At 33.9% G+C, this 25,750-nt stretch overlaps 1 protein-coding gene across 1 annotated transcript; it reads right to left on the bottom strand.

Moving 5' to 3' along the window:
- Window positions 1-218: 218 nt before the first annotated feature.
- Window positions 219-24,223, bottom strand: LOC107019466 (histone-lysine N-methyltransferase 2D-like). Its single transcript, XM_015219959.1, has 6 exons — window positions 23,941-24,223; window positions 22,616-22,770; window positions 22,408-22,527; window positions 22,004-22,111; window positions 16,124-17,999; window positions 219-481 (listed from the first exon to the last, which is right to left on the bottom strand). Exons 1-6 carry the CDS (start codon window positions 24,221-24,223, stop codon window positions 219-221), a joined length of 2,805 nt encoding a protein of 934 aa, XP_015075445.1.
- Window positions 24,224-25,750: the final 1,527 nt, after the last annotated feature.

Below are 25,750 nucleotides of genomic sequence, written 5' to 3'. Positions count from 1 at the left end.
CTAAAAGTTTCAACAAAGTGGGTGATATGTTGCCTTGGGTTCCCCTTGACATCAAATCATTGTAGCTTTGGTGGTTGATAGTTCGTTGGCATTGATTGACAATAAAGTATATGACATGGATTAATACAAGGAACTTTGTCGTGTTCTGCCGCATTAAGCGCTGATAATGTTTGTTATCATGTCTAATTGTTGGACATATAATGCCAAATTGAAAAATATTATTTCTCCTTTTGAAATTTTGACTTTGCTAGAGATTCCTTAACGTCCTTGTTTCGTTGATCAAAACCAGATGGACAAGTGGACTCTCCAGGTGTGAAGGCCTCCAACTTTTTCATAAGTTGAGCACTATGAAGATTTTTTTCATCAACAGATTTCTTCAAGGCCTCAATGGTTTGCTCCATCATCACAAACTTTTCATCCATGCTATTTGAGTCAGCCATCAAAGAATTTACATTCATTGAAGTTTGATAATCCATTGAATCTTCATATTTCACAAAAGTTGGACAAAATTTGAGAAAATTCTATGAAGAACACTGATGAAAGATTGCCCATAGGTATTGCTCTTACGATCATCATATGAGAGATGTTCTTTTTCATCGCCTCCAAAGAATTAAAGTATTCAGATCAATATATCCCACCGTTCTTGAACTTACGTCGAGTTATCGGGCCAACATGACTGAGATCAACATCAATAGAGTCCTTGCATGAAAATTACTACTCTTTATGAAGGCTATCACAGTAATTTTTTTTGTGGTTTTTGATTTGCAATAGAGAGAAATGAAGAGTAGAATTTGTCCAATTGGACGTGCCAAATCGATTTGCAACAAATTTTTGAAAGGGCTAAAAATCGACTACAAGCAAAATAAATAAAAGAAAATATGATTTTATTAATGAATTGTTGTGAGTAAAATTTCGTTATTCTCTCTTCTAGGTTTCTTCGCGATTTGAGGGCATTCAGTAGAATACTTCTCAAATTATTGGATGATGTAGACCTCCTTGAGATGTTGTCGATCTCTAGGACGTCGGAAAGCACTTCATCGTTTTAAGTTGATCTCCGAAAATAACTCCGTTGATCACTCCTTGGAAGAGTTATGTAGTTGATGGTGTAGATTTCTCGAATTACGGAATACAGGTTGAAAAATTTCCTTGACGTCCCAAAAAGGTCATGTCCATCACCGATTTATAGTTGTAGGGGGTGGACAATGTTGCTTGTGATTGTTCCAAAGGATGTCATTTTGACACTTGACATATTGTGATTGGTTCTTGCATTTGACAGGTACTACCACCTCATTTAGACACGTGGCATCACCTTATTAGTCTCGGATTCCTAGTCATTGTGACATGTGGCATGGGTTCGGGTGTCAAGGTGAAATGGACCTTAGATTTGAATTTTTAATAAGATGAGCTTATTTATTTGTAAAGCCCAAATTAATCATTCGGCCCAAATGAACGTGAATTTAATTCAAATGTTGTATAAATTTGATCTAATACAATTTATGTGTCTACAGAATGAAGCTAGAAAGTCTTGGATGGAGTATAACTATTAGTTATACCTTAAGAAAGTGTGAAGAATGCGTTGTTATGGAAAAAGTAATTTTACTATTTTATGTTTGACATTATTCTTTTATGCATAAACTTTATTTATTATTTTTAGTTTTGTTTAAACATCATGATTGTATGGTTTAACTTTTTTAACTTAAGTCCTAATTTATATAAATGTGTTTGTTATGTTGAATTTATGTAATGTATTTGTTGTGTTGAATTTGTATAAGCATTCATTTTGTTGAATTTGTACATGTCTTTGTTGTATAGGTGTTTGTTTTGTTGAATTTATGTAAATGTATATGTTTTGTTGAATTTACATATAGCTGTTTGTCATGTTGAATTTATATGTATGTGTTTGATGTGCAACTTTATATATTGGTGCTTATTGTGTAGGATAAATATAAAACTGTATGTTGTGATTGAATTTATATAACGGCTTGCATAATACATAAATGTGCTCCTTAATTTAGCTTCATTTTACGTTTATGTCCTTCAATTTTAGTTATGCATTAGTAGGCGCTTAAACTTGTATAAAGTTGAACAAGTAAAAACATGAGTCCTACATGACATTATACACATAGTATACGACATGTGTGTCTATTTGTTCAACATTATACAAATTTAAGTGTCTACTTGTGCACACCAAAAGTTGAAGGGCATAAATGTAATTTGAAGACAAGTTAAAGGGAATATTTATGTATTACGACTTATAAAAATGTCTTTACTAATATAAAGTTGTAGAATTGAAATATTTATTGTGGATTCAAAAAATTTGTAAGCAAGTAAAATGTGTATGTCACGTGTGAAATAATGAATCTTTTGTAGTCTTGATTTTCTCTAATTGGAGATATTTTTATTTCTAATTAAATGGAGGATTTGGACTTCACTATTTCATCATATTTAAGTGATTTGTTAGATCAAGAAGATGAAGAACAAGAACAAAGTAGGAGAGTGCAAAACGAGAAAAAATGGATGGCTCTATGCGGGATATAATTTTTTTAATATAAATAAGTCAAAATTTAAAAAGAAAAGTTTTTAAACATTTTCTTTTAAAAAAAATTATACACCTCTCACCCATCCCCATTGCATCCCACCACACGAAGTCTCTTTCTACCTTTTCCTAATACTCACCCTTCTTCATCATTCTTAGTTCTCCAAGATGAACTTTACTATTTTTATTTACGCCTTATTTCTTATTTCCAATTAAATTGAATTTTTTTCTTAAAAGATTTGTTTTTACTTTGTTTGTTTTGAATTTACCTTTTTTTTTCTATTTTTGCTTCGATTAATGGGGGAGAAGGGGTTGGGGTCAGGGCTAGTGTGTGTGGAGAGGTGACGACAGAGAGAATATATTTGAATAATGAATTCCATTTTTTTCGATAAAAAATATATGGATGTTGGTCTCCATTATTTTAACGAAGAAGATGTAGATTTATATCACCATTTTTTCCGGGAAAGAACCATTGATAGTGATCTTTATTTATTTTGGAAAAAAAGGGATTTTTTTTACATCTACATAATTAATAATATAATGATAATAAAAAAAACTAAGCAAAACTAAGAACAAAAAGATGGATATTTATGTAAGAAAAAATTGGCATTGAATTGTTTTGAAGAAATGGTTGTAGAAATTACAGGAGCTATCTGCAAAGAGACAAGATTGTTATTATTCAAAAACATAATGAGAGAAAAAAAGAAAAAATTGAAAAAGAAAAAGAAAAATGTTTAAATTACAATTTCACGCGCTTAAAAAGTGTGTATCACACTTTTTATGGCACATCTGCATAAAGTGTTTAAATGATTCAATCTAGAGGGTTGAGGTGTTCAATTGGTACAAATCCTAGTTAAGCTGTCTAAATGAATTATGCTGACAACTTTAAGGGGCCACAATGACTTAGCACAATCACAAAGAGTGCTAAAACCTTTAACAACATTAATTAATTGTCATTGAATTCAATGTTGTTATATACTTTAGGGATATTTATACAGAGTACCCATTGCCTCTGAAAATACATATTTAATTATAATTAGGCTCTTAATTATCATTAAACATAATTTTTGTTGTAGTGATAACTCATTCTTTTGATAATTTTTTTAATTTTTGATAAAGAAGTAATAACTCTTTCTGGTTTCTTTCAATTAAATTTGTGAACTATAAACTTGGATACTATCGGAAAGACTATCTTTTTGAAAAATATAATAAGAACATGTCTTTTTCTTCTAGATTATTAGGGAAGTAAGGTCGTCTTTTATTATTATTTTTGGATATTTGTGTGTTCAAGTGCTCACAAAACTATGTTGTTAGATTTTCATATGTTATGTGACAAAATTTTCTTTAGTATATCCCGTTGTGAACATTCATATGTCACCTACTGTTTGTTGATAATTGCATTAATTTTTATTACTGCATATTATAACTATAACAATAACTATGTTTTAATCCAATAAGTTGGGGCCAGTGATATGAAACCTTAAAAATAGTAAGGACTTGAGACAATGACCAAAAACATTTATGATAACAATAATTTGAGGGTCACTTTTAGCATATACTTGATACGACATACAATAATAAAAAAGATATTGATTGAGCTCCATAAAAAAGGATTCCAAAATTGTTCATTTCATTTAGATAATAATGATCTTGTATGGACGTGACATTCCACTTTACATGCGAGTGTTGTTGTTCAATGCTTTCTGGTCTCTTTTTTAACTTCTAATGTTGTTCTTTATGACATCTTAGAATTTAAAATTTTTCTTTACATCTTACCAACTATTTTAAGGGAGATTTTCTTAGAATTATTTCTTATATTTAAAATCTATCTATGACCTATAATTTTTCTATAACAAAAATACAAATTTTAAAACAATATAGCACTTTAAGATTTCGGAGAAACGCTTTTCCTTAAGATAAAATATTGTTGACAATTATGTAGATAGAATACAAATATTATCGAATGATCATATGTAAGCATAATAAAATAGTTCAATCTAGTGCGAAGCGCGGGTAATTTACCTAGTACATAATATAAAGGAGAAACATAGACAAGATGATGTGGCACCTCTCTATAACCTTCATTCTTTTTTTCTTTTTTTTTGAGATTCTTTTTCTTGATTTTTTTCATTCAAATATTTTATTTACTAAATAAAAAATAAAAAAATAATCATATTTACTATTCTAACTTAATATAATGAGATACAAATAAACTTCTATCTAGCCATATTCTCTATTTAAATAACATGTTTCTTCAACTTATTCTTATGGAATATCAAATCTATAAATTACAATCATCCATGGAGATGTAAAAATATTCATTTTTCATTTTTCTCATTTTGTTTTCTAATAGTGTGGTTTTTTTCTTTTTTGAAAAATAAAATTATTCTTAATCTTTTCCATAAGATATCATAGGAAAGATAGTGATATGATATGTTCTTCACTTTGATGAAGATCAAAGATATATTCTTCAAAGATTCTTATAAAGATATGTTCACATTAATTTAGTACAAGATCATCAAAATGAAGAAAGGAGTTTAATTATGTCGAAAGATTCATGAAGAGACATGATCATATTAGTATAAAGTTTGAATGCTTCAAATATTTTAAAGATTTATATTGTTTTGATTTCAATTCTTAAAATTTTTTCATGCTTGAAAGTATAATATCTATGATACATTTCGTATAGCTATTGCATATTGTTGTACTTAAAAATCTCATAGAAAATTGAAGTTGCACTTCTTTTTGACCAAAAATTATATTCATCTTTTTTTTCATAATTTTTCATATTCTGATATATTCTAAATGAATATTTGGAAAATTTATAACTACATTTATGAATTTAGTGGGGTCGTCTAAATAATTAATTTAGTTTGTGGTTGAAGAAGATAACATTTGAATTAGTAGTGGACAACTTTACTACTCTTATAGTGAATCACATATTATATTAGGGTAAAAGATAAATTGTGGAAGAACAGAAAATGGCGTGAAACAAAAACCAAACTCTTTGGGAAAAGAATTGATTGCAGTGTCAAGTACCCTAAGTTACGCTTCTAATTTTGTTTACATATAATTGTCGCTTGGTGTCTATAAAATTAAGGCTTGGTAAATAGATAACACTTAACAACATAGTGGTAGGTTAACAAGAGATTTGAATTGGGAAAAGATGCTTATGTACGACATGGTTATCAATTGAATGTATTAAATTGTTATTTATTGGTTGGATTAATGATGGTAAATTAATTAAGGGATAATTTTAAGCCAATGGTTAGAGATATAGGATAAATTTATATTTGAGAAACTGGAATATGGTTCTCTTCTTTAATGAACGTATGCGGCTAATGTATGTGAGTAACATAACTTGCAGTTGTAATTATTCGTGGACTTATTACACAATTTAGTTATGTCGTATTAGTTTTATAATTAGTACCGTGTTGATTGTGGAAGGAAATTACATAAATTGAATTGGAATAGTTAGAAACTAAGCCATGATGTAGTTGAACTTTGAGGTAATAATATAATTGTTTAAAATGAATTGCAAGTGAGTTAATAATATTAATTAATTATTGTGACTTTTGGGAGACAAATTGGTATCTTCAGTTATTAGCCGTGGGATATTAATAACTAGATAGAATTTTACAATTATTATGTTATGTTTGGGAGTGGAGGAATTTGATAATTGAATGTTATTAAAGTTATGCTAATTTGAGGAATTAAGATTTACCTTTAGGCTTGATTTTTCACAAATTAATTATAGAATCGGGTGAATGTTTGGGTCTACGACAGACATATAGTAACATGGGTGTCCATAGACTCGTGAACTTACAAATTATGCATATATACTTGATAGATTGGTAAGGTTCAGAGGCATTAAGGAAAGGAAGAGTATTGGAGAAGTAGCTTGCTTGACTTCGGTTTTTCGTTGGAGGTAGGTTATGGTTTACTCTATATAATAGATAGACTCTTTATAGTGATTGATATGAATTGAATGATATTGTGAAGTTTAATATGTACTTGATTGTGAGGTTGTGTGTTTTGTGAATAGTCCAAAATCCTGTGACCGTAAAATTCATAATCCTGAGCCCTCTCTATCAAAGTGATGCCTTGAATAAAGAAGGCTTGATGAAGTATTGTTAATGAATGGGAAAATGGTGATAATAAATGATAAATTAATGGTATTATTGGATCAAAATGACACGTTCTGACATGATATTTTTGGATCGGAGTGTCACGTTCTGGCACGATATTATTGAATCGGAGTGTCACGTTTCGACACGGTATTTTAGGAATGGAGTGTCACGTACCGATATGGTATAATTGGATCGGAGTGTCACGTTCCGACACGGTAACTTTAAAGGAAAAAGATATTGAATTAACTGAATGTATTCAAAGAACCATTTCTCAAACTAGTGTGATGTGGAGGCATAAGTCCTCGAGTATGTGCTTGAATTTGTGATTGATGATGGACTTGTTTCAGTTTTCATTTGTTCATGTTGTTTGTTGATTGTCACCTATTAAGTTTCATAGTTGATTTTATATTATTATTCATTGTATATTAGTTTCTATTTTGGGTTGGTCGGTGATACCTATTCAGTACATGTTGCTCAGTACAGAGCCCTACTAGTGTTTTTTCTTTGTTTTCCTTTTAGGGAGTGTAGCGACTGTACCAATGACTTCAACTTGCCCTCAACTCTAGCCAGTCTCCACCATATCAGGTGAGCTATTCATTCAAACTCGTATTTGATGCTCTAGGTCATGACATAATGTCCTATATTTTCAGACACATACCATTTTATTCTTTTATTTTGGTGTATTTGATACTCTTAGACTTAGTATTTGGAGATTAGATGACCTTGATGTGATGACTTTCATATTTTGGGGATAATGTGTAATAACATTTAGAGGTTGATTTGATTGGTTACTTTAACAAGTTTTGAGCTTTCGCATATTATTGTTATTCGTAGTTGATTTATTGGTATATGTTGGATTTTAGATTTCATGGTTCACCCACTTAGGAGGTTAAGTGTGGGTGTCACTCACGAATCATTATGTCTCGTTACAAACTTTGTATCAGAGCCTTAGGTTCGATGATCTCATCACAAACGGACAAGTCTAGTAGAGTCTTGCGGAACGGTATGGTAACTCCTTTACTTTTCTTTGAGAGGCTATAGGACATTAGGAAAACTTCATTCCTTCTTTCTTTCGTGCTACTACCTTAATCTAATCGTATATGTTGGGATTTAGATTCTTCGGTTCACCCACTTAGGAGTTTAAGTGTGGGTGCTACTCACGACTCATTTTGAATCGTGACAAATAAATATGTCAATTACTACTTCTCTATTTATTATTATACTTAAATGTTTGAAAAATTATTTACACTTGTTATTACTCTTTGTTAAAAAAAATAATTAAAAGTCTCAATATTTACTACTTTAATATTTCAAGATATTTGTCTTTTTCTTTTCCTCTTTCACTTTTGTTCAACACAATGGAATAGTATAAAAAGAGAAGAAGTTGATTTACTTGCTTTATTAATAAAAATACAACACCCAACAAATGTTGAATAGTTCATGAGATTTTTTTTGTCTTCATTATTTTTTTTTCCTTCTTTTATTTATTTAAAAATTCTTATCACATAACATATACCTAATTGAACTTTTATTTTGATTAATATCATTAACTCGTTTTCTTTAAATTTGTATTCATAACCCTCAACTATTTAATTTTAAAATTTAAGATACCTTATGATATTAATTTCTTCAATTTTGTCTATATAAATTCGTATTTTGTTTTCATTAGATTCCTACTCAAGATTATTATTTTTATTTCATATTTGAAATAGTGATATTCTATATTATTGTTATAGTGTCCGATTTTATACTTTAGTTTGACTCCACGAAAAGGCTCTTGGATATGGATATTAGGGGGGTGCCTAATAAAAGCTCAAAAAAATTGCATCGATCATATGATTTTTTTATCATCTTTGTTTTTGTAGTTAAGGACTTGACAAAATTGTGTTGTTATTTTTCTCTTTTTACTTACTTTTTCACATTTTCTCTCTCTCTATTTTAAAATTTACGTTCTTATAAGTTTTTTAATTTATTAGATTACATTTTCGTTTAGGCTCAAATTAGTCATTTATAACTTCATCAGAACACAAATAACTACGCTATATACGTTTAAATTTTATTACTCATGACTCAAAAAATGCATATGAAGCATTGAAATTCGGAATTATTATGTATTTCTTATGTTTAAGAACCATTTAAATTTGTTCATTCTTCTACTTCCAATGAATCACCATGCACTACTTCAAAAACAGTTAATACCGACCTAAAAATACCGACCTCCAGAGGTCAAATTTCCTGAAATACTTACCAAAAACAAACTTTTCAGCTTAGGTCGAAAAAAGCTTGATCGATTATAGACACATAATTTTTGAACGAATCTAAGTTTTATACCCTTTTTAGAGCTTAAATATTTTTTTATAAATATTTTGAGTTTTATCTTATTTTATTAAGTTTATTTTTAAAAGATATGAAAACCACAAAAATAGAATCACACTTTAAGCTATAATTTTATTTATTCATTCAAAGTTTTAATAAATTAGTAATTTTTATTTAATCTAGCTATTTAATTTTTCTTAATTAATATTATTATTATTTTATAACAAAAGAAATAATTAAAAGAAATTAACCTACCCATTATCCCACCCCCACTTCACCATTTCTCTCCACTCACCCCACACCCCACACCCCACTCCACTAATCCAACTCTTCCATACACATATACATAAATATATATACATCAATAATCGGAGGAAAAAAAAGAGAGAAGAAGAAGAAAAAGGGGTACAAAGGAAAAGGGAAGAAAAAATTTCAGAAATCCAAAGAGAGAGAAAAAATCAGCAAAAAGGAGGAATTAAAAAAAAATTAGCAAAAGAGAGGGAAAAAAAAAAGGAAAAAAAGATAGTTTTTCAACTTTTTTTTTCCTAAGGAACACACACACAAAACAAAAAACTCCAAAAATAGTGGAATTCGAGGCTTTAAATTCGTGGTCCTTATCGAGGTATTTTCTTTGTGAATTAATTTTCACAAAAGGTAACTGTTGATCTTTATTACATTATTTGGTTTCAGAATCATGCAAGATATAATTTTAATAATATAAAGTGTTTTAAATTTATGCATGTTTAATTTTTACATTATGATATGAAATAGATTGAGATTTTATATTATTAAATTTAGAGTAAAATTTATATAACATGTATTTATTCTTGCTTGCTCTAAAGTTTCCTTTTATCTCGTTCTTTATTAAAATTCGAAGCTTAATATTCTACAGTATGCAGTTAGTAATAATTAGATAAAATTTAGTTCTTATTTGTTAAATTACTTTTTCACTTTGTATATTAAATAAAACTGTATTTATTTATTTTTAAAAAAGAGAAGAACAAAAATAAAGATAAAATAAATCAAACCTACACTATCATTACATTTCTTTTAATGCGAAACTTTTTTTTTTAAAAAAATCAATTAATTTATTCATGTTGAAAGAATAAAAAATAAAAATTTAAATAAAAGGAAAAGACGTAAAAGAAATTTATAAAANACATAAAAGTACTAAAATAAGAAGGAGAAAATATAAAAGAAAAATAAGGTAAAGTATAAGAAGATAGGGAAACAAAATAGAAAAAAATGAAAAACAATATTAAAGTGACCCAAAACGTACAAAAATAAATAAATAAATAAAATTAATTTTAATTACTTGGTTATTTTCATTTTAATAACTAATATAAGAAAAAGTAAAAAAATTTATGTGAAAAGGTTTATTATTTTAATTTCTTTTTATCTTATGATCTTATTAATATATTGTTCATTTTCTTTTATAAAAATAAAACTAAGATAATATATAATTTAGCCTTATGATAATGATAATAATAATAAAATATTTAAACCCAAAAAACATTAAACTACTTTTAGTCTTTAAATACAAACAAATAAACAATTTGTGGTGAGGTTGGAAAAGATGCTACCAATAAACTACATGCTAATAAAATATGACAATTTCATAAAGTAATTTAAAATAAATCAAAGAAAGCGGGACATAAGTAAATTGTTAGGTAACAAACATAATATATTCAAAATTAAGTCAAGACATATAAAAGTCAATAAAGAGACCGTGCTAGAACCACGGGATCGAGGGGTGCCTAATACCTTCCTTTCGGTTAACAAAATTCCTTACCCTAATTTCTGGTTCGCAAACCATAAAATAACGATTCAACTTCCTTTTGATTAGTGATGTAAATAAGGTGACTTGAAACGCCGTAACTCAATTCCAAGTGGCGACTCTGAAATAAAATAATCCCCTAATTAATTACGTCACTTTATTGGAAAAACCCTTACGCCGCTGCGCGAAAAAGGGGTGTGACATCGATAGCGACGTTGGGGACTAACTAGAATTCGAGCTTGTAACTATTGTCTTGTATATGACTGTTATAATTTTATTGTGTTTGTTATATTGATGTTGTATATATTCGCTTTACCGCTATGATATTGTTTGAATTTCAATATAAATTGTCTTCTATAAGCACCAATCTGAGTTTTCTGAGATACTTTATTCGGAGATGCGATTACGCTCCCGAACCATGAGATACCAGAGATGCGACAATGCTCCTGGGAAGGATTCTATAGTAACACATCTTAGGATGAGAAGGATAAACAGTGAGGCCGGAAAGCCTTGCTACCGGTAAACTGTCCCTTCTCAATTTGAGTTGTCCACTCGTTTTATAGACAGTCTAGACACCCATTCCATTAGTTTGCTAAACTTAGTAAACCAGGTGTCAAACATTTATTGTCCTTAATAGAATTCACTTTATTTGTTGCATATGCATTTTTTTTTAATTTAATGTGGCTCAACATTGGGTTCAAGTGTATGTGTTATATGTTACAAATATACTATTTGAATGCCGATCAATGTTTGATAAATTAGTAAACTAAAAAAAAAGGATTTTTCTCAAAATTAATAAATATAGCAATTATTTGTAAAATCTCAAAAATTTAATATTTGTATTTTTACAACAACATGACCGAAATAAAAATAGTTTTCGAAAGGTAGAATACATATTTTTTTAAGAAATAAATAAAAAAGGTAAAATTTAACAAACTATGCACAGCTAATTCTCAACTCGATGAGATACGTAGGCAATCCTCCTCGGGTTCAGTGATCTTTTAAAAAAATTTAAAAAATAGAAGTATTTTCTATAGAAAATAATGTTGTGTTTACAATATTTTGGAAACAATATTTTGGAACTATGTTCGACCTGATTCTTGCTTTATAAAAGATACGTAGGCAGCCTTATTTTGAGGTTCGGTCCAACCAAGAAAAAAAAATCTAAAAGTCCTTGCCAAAAAGTTTGGGGCAAAAAAAATTGATTTTTTTTTAATTTTATTTTTAAACAATATTTGACTTGGTTGGTACCAAAATTCTTACAATTGTGCATAAAAAAAATAATAAAGTGTTAAACTATTTGACAGTACGGACTAACTTTGTTGTGACCTATAGAATTCTTTTGGTATCTCTTGATATATTTATGTTATACTTAAGAAACTATTTTGCTTAAAGTTAAGGTTAAAACGAATTCGACCTCATTGTTTCTTGTGCATTGTGTGGTGAGCTTTAGATAAAATTCAATGGAATGACTTTTGATCTAGAACTTGGCCTAAATGTTGGTTAAAGTGAAATTGTGAGCAACAATTAACTTAGGAAATGATTATAGGCTTTCTTTGATCCGATTGTGCCTTTCAAGCCTACAAAATGACATGTTATCCATAACACTCACATTTTGAGCCTGAAACATTTTTATTTGAATAACCACCACTTCACATGTATCATTTTTAGAGCATAAATGCACTATTTCCTGGATCTCACCTCCATGTTTGTATTATCAATTAGATAAACAACGCCGAGACCTAAGATTGATATCAAAGTGAAAAGAACAAGTATGTGCAAGTTCAAGCAAAATGACGAAAAATCTAAAATAAAAAATGAAAGGAGAGAAAATAAAAAAAATGAATGGGAAAAAGATTTCAAAAAAAAAATATTGAAAGTTGTGCAAATTTTAAGGAGGAAATAATCATTTTACCCCAAATGAATGTCCTACTTCTCCAAACCTACGTTACAAGCCAATAATAAGTCATATTTGATCCCATTTTGTGTGTTATCACATCAATGGATACTTACATAAGGGCCAAGCATATGGTATCTCAATCTCGTACATTGAATATCTTTCCGAGTGTGAGTGACTTTGATATAAAACGTCCTAAGATCGAAACACTTCTATTGTGCGAAGTAGGACTTCATTTATTGCGAGGGCACTTGAAACATGAAGATATGAATGAGTTTATCCTTTAACTTAAGCAATATCATCTCAGGTAAACACTTAAGTATGTTTGAGATACCATTTGAAATTATAGTAATTACTCAAAGTTGACCTCAAAATTGTCTGAAATTAGTTGAAGATGACTCATATGCATCATGCTAATTATTGGTACCAACTAAAGTCAAAACATTGTCAACCATGAATTGATTCATTTCTTAAAAGATGACTTTTGTAGAAAAAATCAAGACAAAATAAAAAATAATTTTAAGTCTTTATGAACTACGTCTGACCTGATTCTTGCTATACAAGATGCGTAGGCAGTGTCGCAATTCGCTCGGTCTCAAGAAATAAAATCTTATATCCGTCAATGATCAAAAATGGATCATCTTTTTTTAAAAAAAATAATAAATAAAAATGATCAATTAAAAAGACTTTCAAAATTCATCAATTTAAAAATTGAGCATAGTTTTATTTGTTAAAAAAATAAAAAATACACCACCGTTTCTAAAAAACAAACACGCTATCATCATTCATTTCTAGGGAACAAACTCCCTAATTGCATATTGTCTTGCATTTCTTTTAGGAACATGTATTTCTCATTCCTGCTACTAGTAATTTATAAAAAATGTTTTCTAGTGCAAACTGGACTAAAAATAAAAAATGTTGTGGTGATTCTAAATGATGATTCTGTTTAATAAAATATTCTTTAATATAAAATTTAGAATTAGCAGGACCCTCCTGGATAATGGGATTAGCAGGACCCTCCTGGATAATGGGACTAGCAGGACCCTCCTGGATAATGGGATTAGCAGGACCCTCCTGGATAATGGGACTAGCAGGACCCTCCTGTATAATGAGATAATAGCAGGACCCTCTTAGATAATGGGACTAGCAGAACCCTCCTGGATAATGGGACTAGCAGGACCCTCCTGGATAATGGGAATAGCAGGACCCTCATAGATAATGGGACTAGCAGAACCCTCCTGGATAATGGGACTAGCAGGACCCTCCTGGATAATGGGACTAGCAGGACCCTCCTGGATAATGGGACTAGCAGGACCCTCCTGGATAATGGGACTAGCAGGACCCTCCTGGATAATGGGACTAGCAGGACCCTCCTGGATAATGGGACTAGCAGGACCCTCCTGGATAATGGGACTAGCAGGACCCTCCTGGATAATGGGACTAGCAGGACCCTCCTGGATAATGGGACTAGCAGGACCCTCCTGGATAATGGGACTAGCAGGACCCTCCTGGATAATGGGACTAGCAGGACCCTCCTGGATAATGGGACTAGCAGGACCCTCCTGGATAATGGGACTAGCAGGACCCTCCTGGATAATGGGACTAGCAGGACCCTCCTGGATAATGGGACTAGCAGGACCCTCCTGGATAATGGGACTAGCAGGACCCTCCTGGATAATGGGACTAGCAGGACCCTCCTGGATAATGGGACTAGCAGGACCCTCCTGGATAATGGGACTAGCAGGACCCTCCTGGATAATGGGACTAGCAGGACCCTCCTGGATAATGGGACTAGCAGGACCCTCCTGGATAATGGGACTAGCAGGACCCTCCTGGATAATGGGACTAGCAGGACCCTCCTGGATAATGGGACTAGCAGGACCCTCCTGGATAATGGGACTAGCAGGACCCTCCTGGATAATGGGACTAGCAGGACCCTCCTGGATAATGGGACTAGCAGGACCCTCCTGGATAATGGGACTAGCAGGACCCTCCTGGATAATGGGACTAGCAGGACCCTCCTGGATAATGGGACTAGCAGGACCCTCCTGGATAATGGGACTAGCAGGACCCTCCTGGATAATGGGACTAGCAGGACCCTCCTGGATAATGGGACTAGCAGGACCCTCCTGGATAATGGGACTAGCAGGACCCTCCTGGATAATGGGACTAGCAGGACCCTCCTGGATAATGGGACTAGCAGGACCCTCCTGGATAATGGGACTAGCAGGACCCTCCTGGATAATGGGACTAGCAGGACCCTCCTGGATAATGGGACTAGCAGGACCCTCCTGGATAATGGGACTAGCAGGACCCTCCTGGATAATGGGACTAGCAGGACCCTCCTGGATAATGGGACTAGCAGGACCCTCCTGGATAATGGGACTAGCAGGACCCTCCTGGATAATGGGACTAGCAGGACCCTCCTGGATAATGGGACTAGCAGGACCCTCCTGGATAATGGGACTAGCAGGACCCTCCTGGATAATGGGACTAGCAGGACCCTCCTGGATAATGGGACTAGCAGGACCCTCCTGGATAATGGGACTAGCAGGACCCTCCTGGATAATGGGACTAGCAGGACCCTCCTGGATAATGGGACTAGCAGGACCCTCCTGGATAATGGGACTAGCAGGACCCTCCTGGATAATGGGACTAGCAGGACCCTCCTGGATAATGGGACTAGCAGGACCCTCCTGGATAATGGGACTAGCAGGACCCTCCTGGATAATGGGACTAGCAGGACCCTCCTGGATAATGGGACTAGCAGGACCCTCCTGGATAATGGGACTAGCAGGACCCTCCTGGATAATGGGACTAGCAGGACCCTCCTGGATAATGGGACTAGCAGGACCCTCCTGGATAATGGGACTAGCAGGACCCTCCTGGATAATGGGACTAGCAGGACCCTCCTGGATAATGGGACTAGCAGGACCCTCCTGGATAATGGGACTAGCAGGACCCTCCTGGATAATGGGACTAGCAGGACCCTCCTGGATAATGGGACTAGCAGGACCCTCCTGGATAATGGGACTAGCAGGACCCTCCTGGATAATGGGACTAGCAGGACCCTCCTGGATAATGGGACTAGCAGGACCCTCCTGGATAATGGGACTAGCAGGACCCTCCTGGATAATGGGACTAGCAGGACCCTCCTGTATAATGAGATAATAGCAGGACCCTCTTAGATAATGGGACTAGCAGAACCCTCCTGGATAATGGGATTAGCAGGACCCTCCTGGATAATGGGACTAGCTGGACCCTCCTGGATAATGGGACTAGCAGGACCCTCCTGGATAATGGGATTAGCAGGACCCTCCTGGATAATGGGATTAGCAGGACCCTCCTTATAATGGGACTAGAAGGACCCTCTTGGATAATGGGATTAGCAGGACCCTCCTGGATAATGGGACTAGCAGGACCCTTCTGGATAATGGGATTAGCAAGACCCTCCTGGATAATGGGACTAGCAGGTCCCTCCTGAATAATGAAATTAGCAGGACCCTCTTGGATAATGGGACTAGCAGGACCCTCCTGTATAATGGGATTTGCAGGACCCTCCTGGATAATGGGACTAGCAGGACCCTCCTGTATAATGGGATTTGCAGGACCCTCCTGGATAATGGGACTAGCAGGACCCTCCTGTATAATGGGATTTGCAGGACCCTCCTGGATAATGGGACTAGCAGGACCCTCCTGTATAATGGGATTTGCAGGACCCTCCTGGATAATGGGACTAGCAGGACCCTCCTGTATAATGGGATTTGCAGGACCCTCCTGGATAATGGGACTAGCAGGACCCTCCTGTATAATGGGATTTGCAGGACCCTCCTGGATAATGGGACTAGCAGGACCCTCCTGTATAATGGGATTTGCAGGACCCTCCTGGATAATGGGACTAGCAGGACCCTCCTGTATAATGGGATTTGCAGGACCCTCCTGGATAATGGGACTAGCAGGACCCTCCTGTATAATGGGATTTGCAGGACCCTCCTGGATAATGGGACTAGCAGGACCCTCCTGTATAATGGGATTTGCAGGACCCTCCTGGATAATGGGACTAGCAGGACCCTCCTGTATAATGGGATTTGCAGGACCCTCCTGGATAATGGGACTAGCAGGACCCTCCTGTATAATGGGATTTGCAGGACCCTCCTGGATAATGGGACTAGCAGGACCCTCCTGTATAATGGGATTTGCAGGACCCTCCTGGATAATGGGACTAGCAGGACCCTCCTGTATAATGGGATTTGCAGGACCCTCCTGGATAATGGGACTAGCAGGACCCTCCTGTATAATGGGATTTGCAGGACCCTCCTGGATAATGGGACTAGCAGGACCCTCCTGTATAATGGGATTTGCAGGACCCTCCTGGATAATGGGACTAGCAGGACCCTCCTGTATAATGGGATTTGCAGGACCCTCCTGGATAATGGGACTAGCAGGACCCTCCTGTATAATGGGATTTGCAGGACCCTCCTGGATAATGGGACTAGCAGGACCCTCCTGTATAATGGGATTTGCAGGACCCTCCTGGATAATGGGACTAGCAGGACCCTCCTGTATAATGGGATTTGCAGGACCCTCCTGGATAATGGGACTAGCAGGACCCTCCTGTATAATGGGATTTGCAGGACCCTCCTGGATAATGGGACTAGCAGGACCCTCCTGTATAATGGGATTTGCAGGACCCTCCTGGATAATGGGACTAGCAGGACCCTCCTGTATAATGGGATTTGCAGGACCCTCCTGGATAATGGGACTAGCAGGACCCTCCTGTATAATGGGATTTGCAGGACCCTCCTGGATAATGGGACTAGCAGGACCCTCCTGTATAATGGGATTTGCAGGACCCTCCTGGATAATGGGACTAGCAGGACCCTCCTGTATAATGGGATTTGCAGGACCCTCCTGGATAATGGGACTAGCAGGACCCTCCTGTATAATGGGATTTGCAGGACCCTCCTGGATAATGGGACTAGCAGGACCCTCCTGTATAATGGGATTTGCAGGACCCTCCTGGATAATGGGACTAGCAGGACCCTCCTGTATAATGGGATTTGCAGGACCCTCCTGGATAATGGGACTAGCAGGACCCTCCTGTATAATGGGATTTGCAGGACCCTCCTGGATAATGGGACTAGCAGGACCCTCCTGTATAATGGGATTTGCAGGACCCTCCTGGATAATGGGACTAGCAGGACCCTCCTGTATAATGGGATTTGCAGGACCCTCCTGGATAATGGGACTAGCAGGACCCTCCTGTATAATGGGATTTGCAGGACCCTCCTGGATAATGGGACTAGCAGGACCCTCCTGTATAATGGGATTTGCAGGACCCTCCTGGATAATGGGACTAGCAGGACCCTCCTGGATAATGGGATTAGCAGGACCCTCCTGGATAATGGGACTAGCAGGACCCTTCTGGATAATGGGATTAGCAAGACCCTCCTGGATAATGGGACTAGCAGGTCCCTCCTGAATAATGAAATTAGCAGGACCCTCTTGGATAATGGGACTAGCAGGACCCTCCTGGATAATGGGATTAGCAGGACCCTCCAGGATAATGAGATTAGATTACTTTTTCATAAGATAAACACTTCCTAGTCTAGATTTTTAGTTTTATTTTCTTCTAAAATAAAGACTTCGTAGTCGGAGTTTATGTTTTATATTTGCTAATAACTCACAAAAATTTTCCCAGTGAAAACTGGGGCAAAATATTTGTTTATTTTTTGTTTGTGGTGGTTTTCAGGTTTTCTCAAGCGAGACATGGATTTGAAATTCAAGAACAAAGTTTTTTTTTAGAATGATCAATTCAATGATGGTTAGAATTAGCTTCTTCAATGCATGTAGCGGCCTGACATCCTCACATCTTTTACTATTCAACTTTTTATCAAGAAAACATGAAGCTATTCAAGAGCATTTTTCAAATTTTCGTTTTGAAGAATGTCAAAAGTTCCGTCTAAGTGGCAAGTGTAGCCTCCATTCCAATTCTAGGTTAAGATTCACCCAAAATCAAGGTGATATCTTAAAGTCAAATTTCAAGTGAAGATTCAAGAAAACCTGCATGGATAGAAGTTTGTACATTTGTTATTTTTTTCACTATTAGCTTTCAATTTTATATTTTTATGTAAGGATAAGAGTCGCGATCTAGAGCCTCGATGGAACTTCACTTAACTCCAATTCATCACCTCATCTCCTTGAACTACACGTGACCTGATTCCCTTATAACCTGGGATATGTAGGCTGTCCAAAACAAGGACTCGGTCGCATAAATTTTGGTCTTTCAAATAAGAGTTTGGTCAAAACATGTCACTTTGTCTACTTCTTTTTTGAAAACTCTTCGTGATTTCAGTCAAAGAGGGGCAAACTGTAGACACATAATTTTTGACCGAATCTAAGTTTAATACCCTTTTTAGAGCTTAAATATTTTTTTATAAATATTTTGAGTTTTACCTTATTTTATTAAGTTTATTTTTAAAAGATATGAAAACCACAAAAATAGAATCACACTTTAAGGTATACTTTTATTTATTCATTCAAAGTTTTAATAAATTAGTAATTTTTATTTAATCTAGCTATTTAATTTTTCTTAATTAATATTATTATTATTTTATAACAAAAAAATAATTATAAGAAATTAACCTACCCATTATCCCACCCCCACTTCGCCATTTCTCTCCACTCACCCCACACCCCACTCCACTAATCCAACTCTTCCATACACATATTCATAAATATATATACATTAATAATGGGAGGAAAAAAAAAGAGAGAAGAAGAAGAAAAAGGGGTACAAAGGAAAAGGGAAGAAAAAATTTCAGAAATCCAAAGAGAGAGACAAAATCAACAAAAGGGAGGAATAAAAAAAATCAGCAAAAGAGAGGAAAAGAAAAACAAAAAAAAAAAAAAAGAAGCAAGATTTTCACCTTTTTTTTCCTAAGGAACACACACACATAACAAAGAACTCCAAAAATAGTGGAATTCGACGCTTTAAATTCGTGGTCCTTATCTAGGTATTTTCTTTGTGAATTAATTTTCACAAAAGGTAACTGTTGATCTTTATTACATTATTTGGTTTCAGAATCATGCAAGATATGATTTCAATGATATAAAGTGTTTTAAATTTATGCATGTTTAATTTTTACATTATGATATGAAATAGATTGAGATTTTATATTATTAAATTTAGAGTAAAATTTATATAGCATGTATTTATTCTTGCTTGCTGTAAAGTTTCCTTTTATCTCGTTCTTTATTAAAATTCGTAGCTTAATATTCTACAATATGCAGTTAGTAATAATTAGATAAAATTTAGTTCTTATTTGTTAGGTTACTTTTTCACTTTGTATATTAAATAAAACTGTATTTATTTATTTTTAAAAAAGAGAAGAACAAAAATAAAGATAAAATAAATCAAACCTACACTATCTTTACATTTCTTTTAATGCGAAACTTTTTTTTAAAAAAAAATCAATTAATTTATTCATGTTGAAAGAATAAAAAATAAAACTTTAAATAAAAGGAAAAGACGTAAAAGAAATTTATAAAACATAAAAGTACTAAAATAAGAAGGAGAAAATATAAAAGAAAAATAAGGTAAAGTATAAGAAGAAAGAGACAAAATAAAAAAAAATGAAAAAAATATTAAAGTGACCCGAAACGTACAAAAATAAATAAATAAATAAAATAAATTTTAATTACTGGGTTATTTTCATTTTAATGACTAAAATATGAAAAAGTAAAAAAATTATGTGAAAAGGTGTATTATTTTAATTTATTTTTATCTTATGTTCTTATTAATATATTGTTCATTTTCTTTTAGAAAAATAACTAAGATAATATATAATTTAGCCTTATGATAATGATAATAATAATAAAATATTAAAACCCAAAAAACATTAAACTAGTTTTAGTCTTTAAATACAAACAAATAAACAATTTGTGGTGAGGTTGGAAAGAGATGCTACCAATAAACTACATGCTAATAAAATATGACAATTTCACAAAGTAATTTAAAATAAATCAAAGAAAGTGGGACATAAGTAAATTGTTAGGTAAGAAACATAATATATTCAAAATTAAGTCAAGAAATATAAAAGTCAATAAAGCGACCGTGCTAGAACCACGGGATCGAGGGGTGCCTAATACCTTCCTTTCGGTTAACAAAATTCCTTACCCGAATTTCTGGTTCGCAGACCATAAAATAACGAGTCAACTTCCTTTTGATTAGGGATGTAAATAAGGTGACTTGAAACACCGTAACTCAATTCCAAGTGGCGACTCTGAAATAAAATAATCCCCTAATTAATTACGTCACTTTATTGGAAAAACCCTTACGCCGCTGCGCGAAAAAGGTGTGTGACATCGATATTCAATTTTGACCTCTGGAAGTCGGTATTTACTGTTCTCTCGAGATTAGTATCAATTTAAATTGGTAAAATTCATTATTTTTTTCCAACTTCTAGAGGTCACTTTATATATTTCTTTACTTTTCATTTTTATTATTTTCGTCTTCCGGAGATCAGAATATTTAATTCTCATATTTTGGAATACCGACCTCCGGATGTCGATATGTTTTAATTTCTTTTCTCTTAATTTTTATATTTTGACCTTCGGAAGTCGGTATTCTTTTTTTTTTTTATTTTTAAGATTCCGACCTCTAGACGTCGGTAGCTTTATTTCTTATTTTTGAGATTCCAACCTCCGGAAGTCGATATTTTTATTTCTTATTTTTTAGATTCCGACCTTCGGAGGTCGGTATTATTATTTCTTATTTTTAGATTACGACCTCCGGAGGTCGATATTTTTTTTTTATTTTTTAGATTCCAAAATCCGGAGGTTGGTATTTTATTTCTTATTTTTGAGATTCCGACGTCCGAAGTCGATATTTCTGCTACAAAAGTGGCAGCATTGAGCTGCAATTTTAGTATTCCACCTGCATATTTATATCAAAACAATCCAAAGAAGTCCAAATAAGCTATTTCAAAATAAACTTCATCAAACCCGAAGAATTCCAAATTAGTTATATTAAAATAAATTTCATCGAATCAAAACAACACAATATTTTCAATATATACATTAAAATATTTCAAAATAAACTTCATCCAACTTCAAAATAAACTTCATCCATTTCAAAATAAACGAAAATACGATTAATCAATTCCATAAATATAGAAGTCTAAAATGTCAAACCGATACCACTACTTCTTAACACCCTCACTCTCCTTATCAAACTTATCATTCTCATCACCCTCCTGTCAGATCCATTACTACTTGTCAGACAAGGAGGAAGAATATTTCCTAATTCAAAAAGAAAAGTTAGTTAGGCCTGAAGTGTTGCATACCTCTTGTTCTCTGCCGCAATCTCCTCCTCTCTCTTCCTTCTCTCTGTCGGCTACATCAGCAAGCTCGACATTGAGAAAAACTATCTTACCCTCCATTATATATATTGTCTATTTATCCCACCATCGAAGCTAGATGAAGATAAACCACAATATCAAGCCTGCTTCTAGTGATATGTCTTTTCTGGATAGTCGTAGAATGAACCTCTAATCATTCACCTGCACTCTGTTTCCAAAGATTCTCACTTTCTTCTTGTGTAAATGAATTTTCTTGGCTCTCAAGAGGTAGAGTACTATGATATTCCTGAGATGTTCTTATAAACCTAAGTCGTGTAATTAAACAAAGGACTGTATACAAATGTAATATATAGAAGAAAAAGAAAGATTAGTTTTAATAGAGTTCTTACATATGTATCTTGAGCGCGTGGCTCATCCCATCTTTCTTCTTCTCCGGGGTTCGTACTCTTCGTGACATGTGTAACCTTGAACATCTCTTCTACAGCTACCGGCCTACCCAACTCTTTTTCCTGCAAATAACATAAATATAATTTAATCTCCAAAAACTACTGATCAAAAAAGAAAAAATATATATTTTACAAAATTAAGAAAGTATACCAGTCTTTCCTTCCTAGTATTTAGGATAATAGATCCACCAGTGTTCAAAGAGCCTCCCTTTTCTGATGCGCGAGCCATCTTCCAAATCTCACTCCTCTTTTTAAATTTTTCATCAATATCCAATGTTCCATTAACAGATCCCATCGAGCCGGTACCTGAAAATTAGGAATTCAATTTTTTCCGACAGTTACTAAATGTGCTAGAAAGAAACTTTGAATCCTTTACCTTGAACTTTGCTTGAACTTCTTCCTCATGTTCAGAAGCCCATATATAATATTTCTGTAATGAAAAATAACTAAATATTTATTGTTTAAAAGAATAGTGAATTTAAATGTATATGACGTGAAATTAATTGATACACATTCTTACCTTTAATTCATTGAACATCTGCCCCATGTTGTTAATTGGAATCGAACCCCAAGTTGGGTACACACCATTATAGTGAGTACCGATGCAATTAATAATAATCTTTGTCATGCCCAAATCCGGACGTAAGCTGAAATATGAGTTCATCGACAAAGAATAATAAGCAAAAAATACTCAATCAATTAATTACAATATAAATAGACAAATGAAAGATGAAACATAATCAAATCGTACTTATATCCTAATGGCTAGATGACAAGTCTCGAAGAATTGTCTCTATCGCTTGGCTGAGGACCACGTGCGTCTGAGAGCTAGGTGGTGGGAGTATTAAGCTCCGAGCCATTGGATTCAAGATGAAGATTGCAAATTCCAACTGATCCACTATTATTATTCAAATTATTGCACTGACTAGAACTATCTGATGGTATGGTAGAATCACAACTAAGATGGGAATAGCCCTACAATGTTTGGTAACCTGATCTAGGTACCACAGTAGGTGTATATATAGTATAAGCAGATTTTGGAGCCACATGAGTAGAGGAATTATGTGCCTGTTGTGCCGAGTGAGTAGATAAACTGAGGCTTGTTTTGGAATGTTAACTCTAGAGAGCTCATAAGATATCACGACCCCAATGTACCTTCTCATAGTATTGGCTTTGGATTTCTTTTTTGGATTAGCTAACATTTTTTATTTACCCTTGTCTTTATCTACCATCTATATCAATTAAATATGAAGATTAAAAAAGAATAGTAAAAAATAATTTCATAATGTCGAACAAATATATCAAACAAAGTTATCATAACATAAGAGTTAATCCAAATAGTCTTTAACATTGACCAACAAACATTACTATTAAAATATAAAGTATAATCAAATATGAATAGCTAAAATCTACCAACAAAACATAAAAATTGTTCTTCATCCTCTTCGCATGTTTATTCATCATCTATCCATTCACTTGCATCATCTTCAGAAGTTTCCTCTTTATCTATCCATTCATCTTCTTCAAAAGTTTCCTCCTCATCCTCCTCCAAATTTGTTGGCATATCTAAATCTTCTCTATTAACTTCTTCTAAAATGTAATCAGAATTCTCCAAATTTATTTCTAACTTAGCATACACAACTTGATGAACACTTGATATTTCATTTTTATATGCAATGTCACGACCCAAATTCTGGAATTCGAATCGCAACCGGTGTCGTTGACCTCTCAGAGGTCGCAGACAAGCCCTATCTTGCATTCATTAAATTCATATGGCTAATTTTAGCGGAAAAGGTAAAACTTTTTAACGTATGAAGTATACATAGACATCATATAGTTATTTCAAAAATTCATAATATACTAAGCTCAACATAAAGAAACAACCATAAAAAATTGCGCAATCAATTTAAAACTGAAGATGAATATATCATAAATAGTTTTCCGAACATGCCTTATGAAAAACCTTCGAATAAATGTATGAAACAAACGCTAGGGATAACATCAACTAGCTATGCTAAAACTAAGGCTAGACTAAAACTGTAGCTTCCATGAAATCAAGAGGACCTACCAATTAGTCTCGAGAAATACTAATGTCCAAACCGTTGCAAGAGTCGTCAATCTGTCCCTTAACCTACATCTATAAAATAGTAAATAGTAGGGGTTATTAAACCACTTGTACTAAGTATGGGTGTATGCACACATACACATAAGCCTATGCATGATCAAAGAATGCTCTTCCTAAACAACATGCTATTTCAGGAAAGCCTCGTGACTAGACTTTCCTCAATCGTTAGATGTGAATTGTGGTATGAATAGGATGTATTTTAATGCAACACAAATCATTTTCTATATGATTAAAAAACATTAGTATCATCCAAATAATTTTAGAACAACTGGGGGGAAGATTTGAGATTTTGATCCTTTTAGGACGAGAGCTCCTCTTTGTACACTTAGATTATTTTTCAGTCTTTTTCTTCTTCTTCTTGTGTAGTTCAATAATTCTTTTGGTCCTATCTTTTACTTACAAGTGCAATGATTCATTGTAGTCCCACACCCACAATGAATCGATATAAGTAATCCAAGGTCTAAGGAATGATTTCCCTACCTTATAGTGAGTCATTCTTTATACTATATATTGATTACCTTTCATAAGCAATTATCTATTGATCATGCAATTGATTTCATTACTTTCATGTTTTATAGATAATACATTTCGTGTACACGAGACTTTGGAATCGTTGATGTAGCCTAAGACATCTTAAGTCAGGGCCCAACATATGGGACCTCAACCCGAGGGCCTTCTTTAGCAAACACAGAGTCTGCTTCATTCGTTCATTTGTACTTCACATTATCATTTCATTCATTCGTAGGCTGATGTAAACACCAGCTATACCAAGGATGAAGTTTAAGACTCGATCATGAATTGCAATGACCAAGAATGAACTAATTTCATTACTTGAATCTCATTTCACCTCCTGATTGTCTTGCACAAACACCTCTGGTATCGTTGATTTCATTATCTTTCATACTTTGAGGAACTCCAACCTTAACCGATAGATCATGTGAGCATCATGAAATCCAGTGTCTACCCCACATAAAAAAGAGGTGGAATCACCGGCCAAAGTGACCCAAAACAAGCTAGCGTACATGGGAATTGAACCCCGCCAGATCCCTATATTGGCAGTATAGGTTCGAAGACTAGGAGATATAAGTAGAACCATACCCGGCATGCCGGACAGTCTCTTCTCATGAGAGTTACGCGAACCTCCGCCCTTTCCGAAAGAAG

This window comes from Solanum pennellii, chromosome 1 (assembly GCF_001406875.1).
Source record: "Solanum pennellii chromosome 1, SPENNV200".
Classification (NCBI taxonomy): Eukaryota; Viridiplantae; Streptophyta; class Magnoliopsida; order Solanales; family Solanaceae; genus Solanum; species Solanum pennellii.
This window is presented reverse-complemented; position numbering and strand designations above follow the sequence as displayed.

Excerpts from the sequence above, each read along its gene's own strand:
- LOC107019466 (XM_015219959.1), bottom strand. The coding sequence starts at position 24,223 with ATGCAAGATAGGGCTTGTCTGCGACCTCTGAGAGGTCAACGACACCGG. Across the intron at positions 22,112-22,407 it reads CACGCGCTCAAGATACATAT|ACAATATATATAATGGAGGG; the intron begins GTAAGAACTCTA and ends TGGGATAAATAG. Across the intron at positions 482-16,123 it reads TATTCAGGAGGGACCTGCTA|ATTCAATGGATTATCAAACT; the intron begins GTCCCATTATCC and ends TGAAATATGAAG.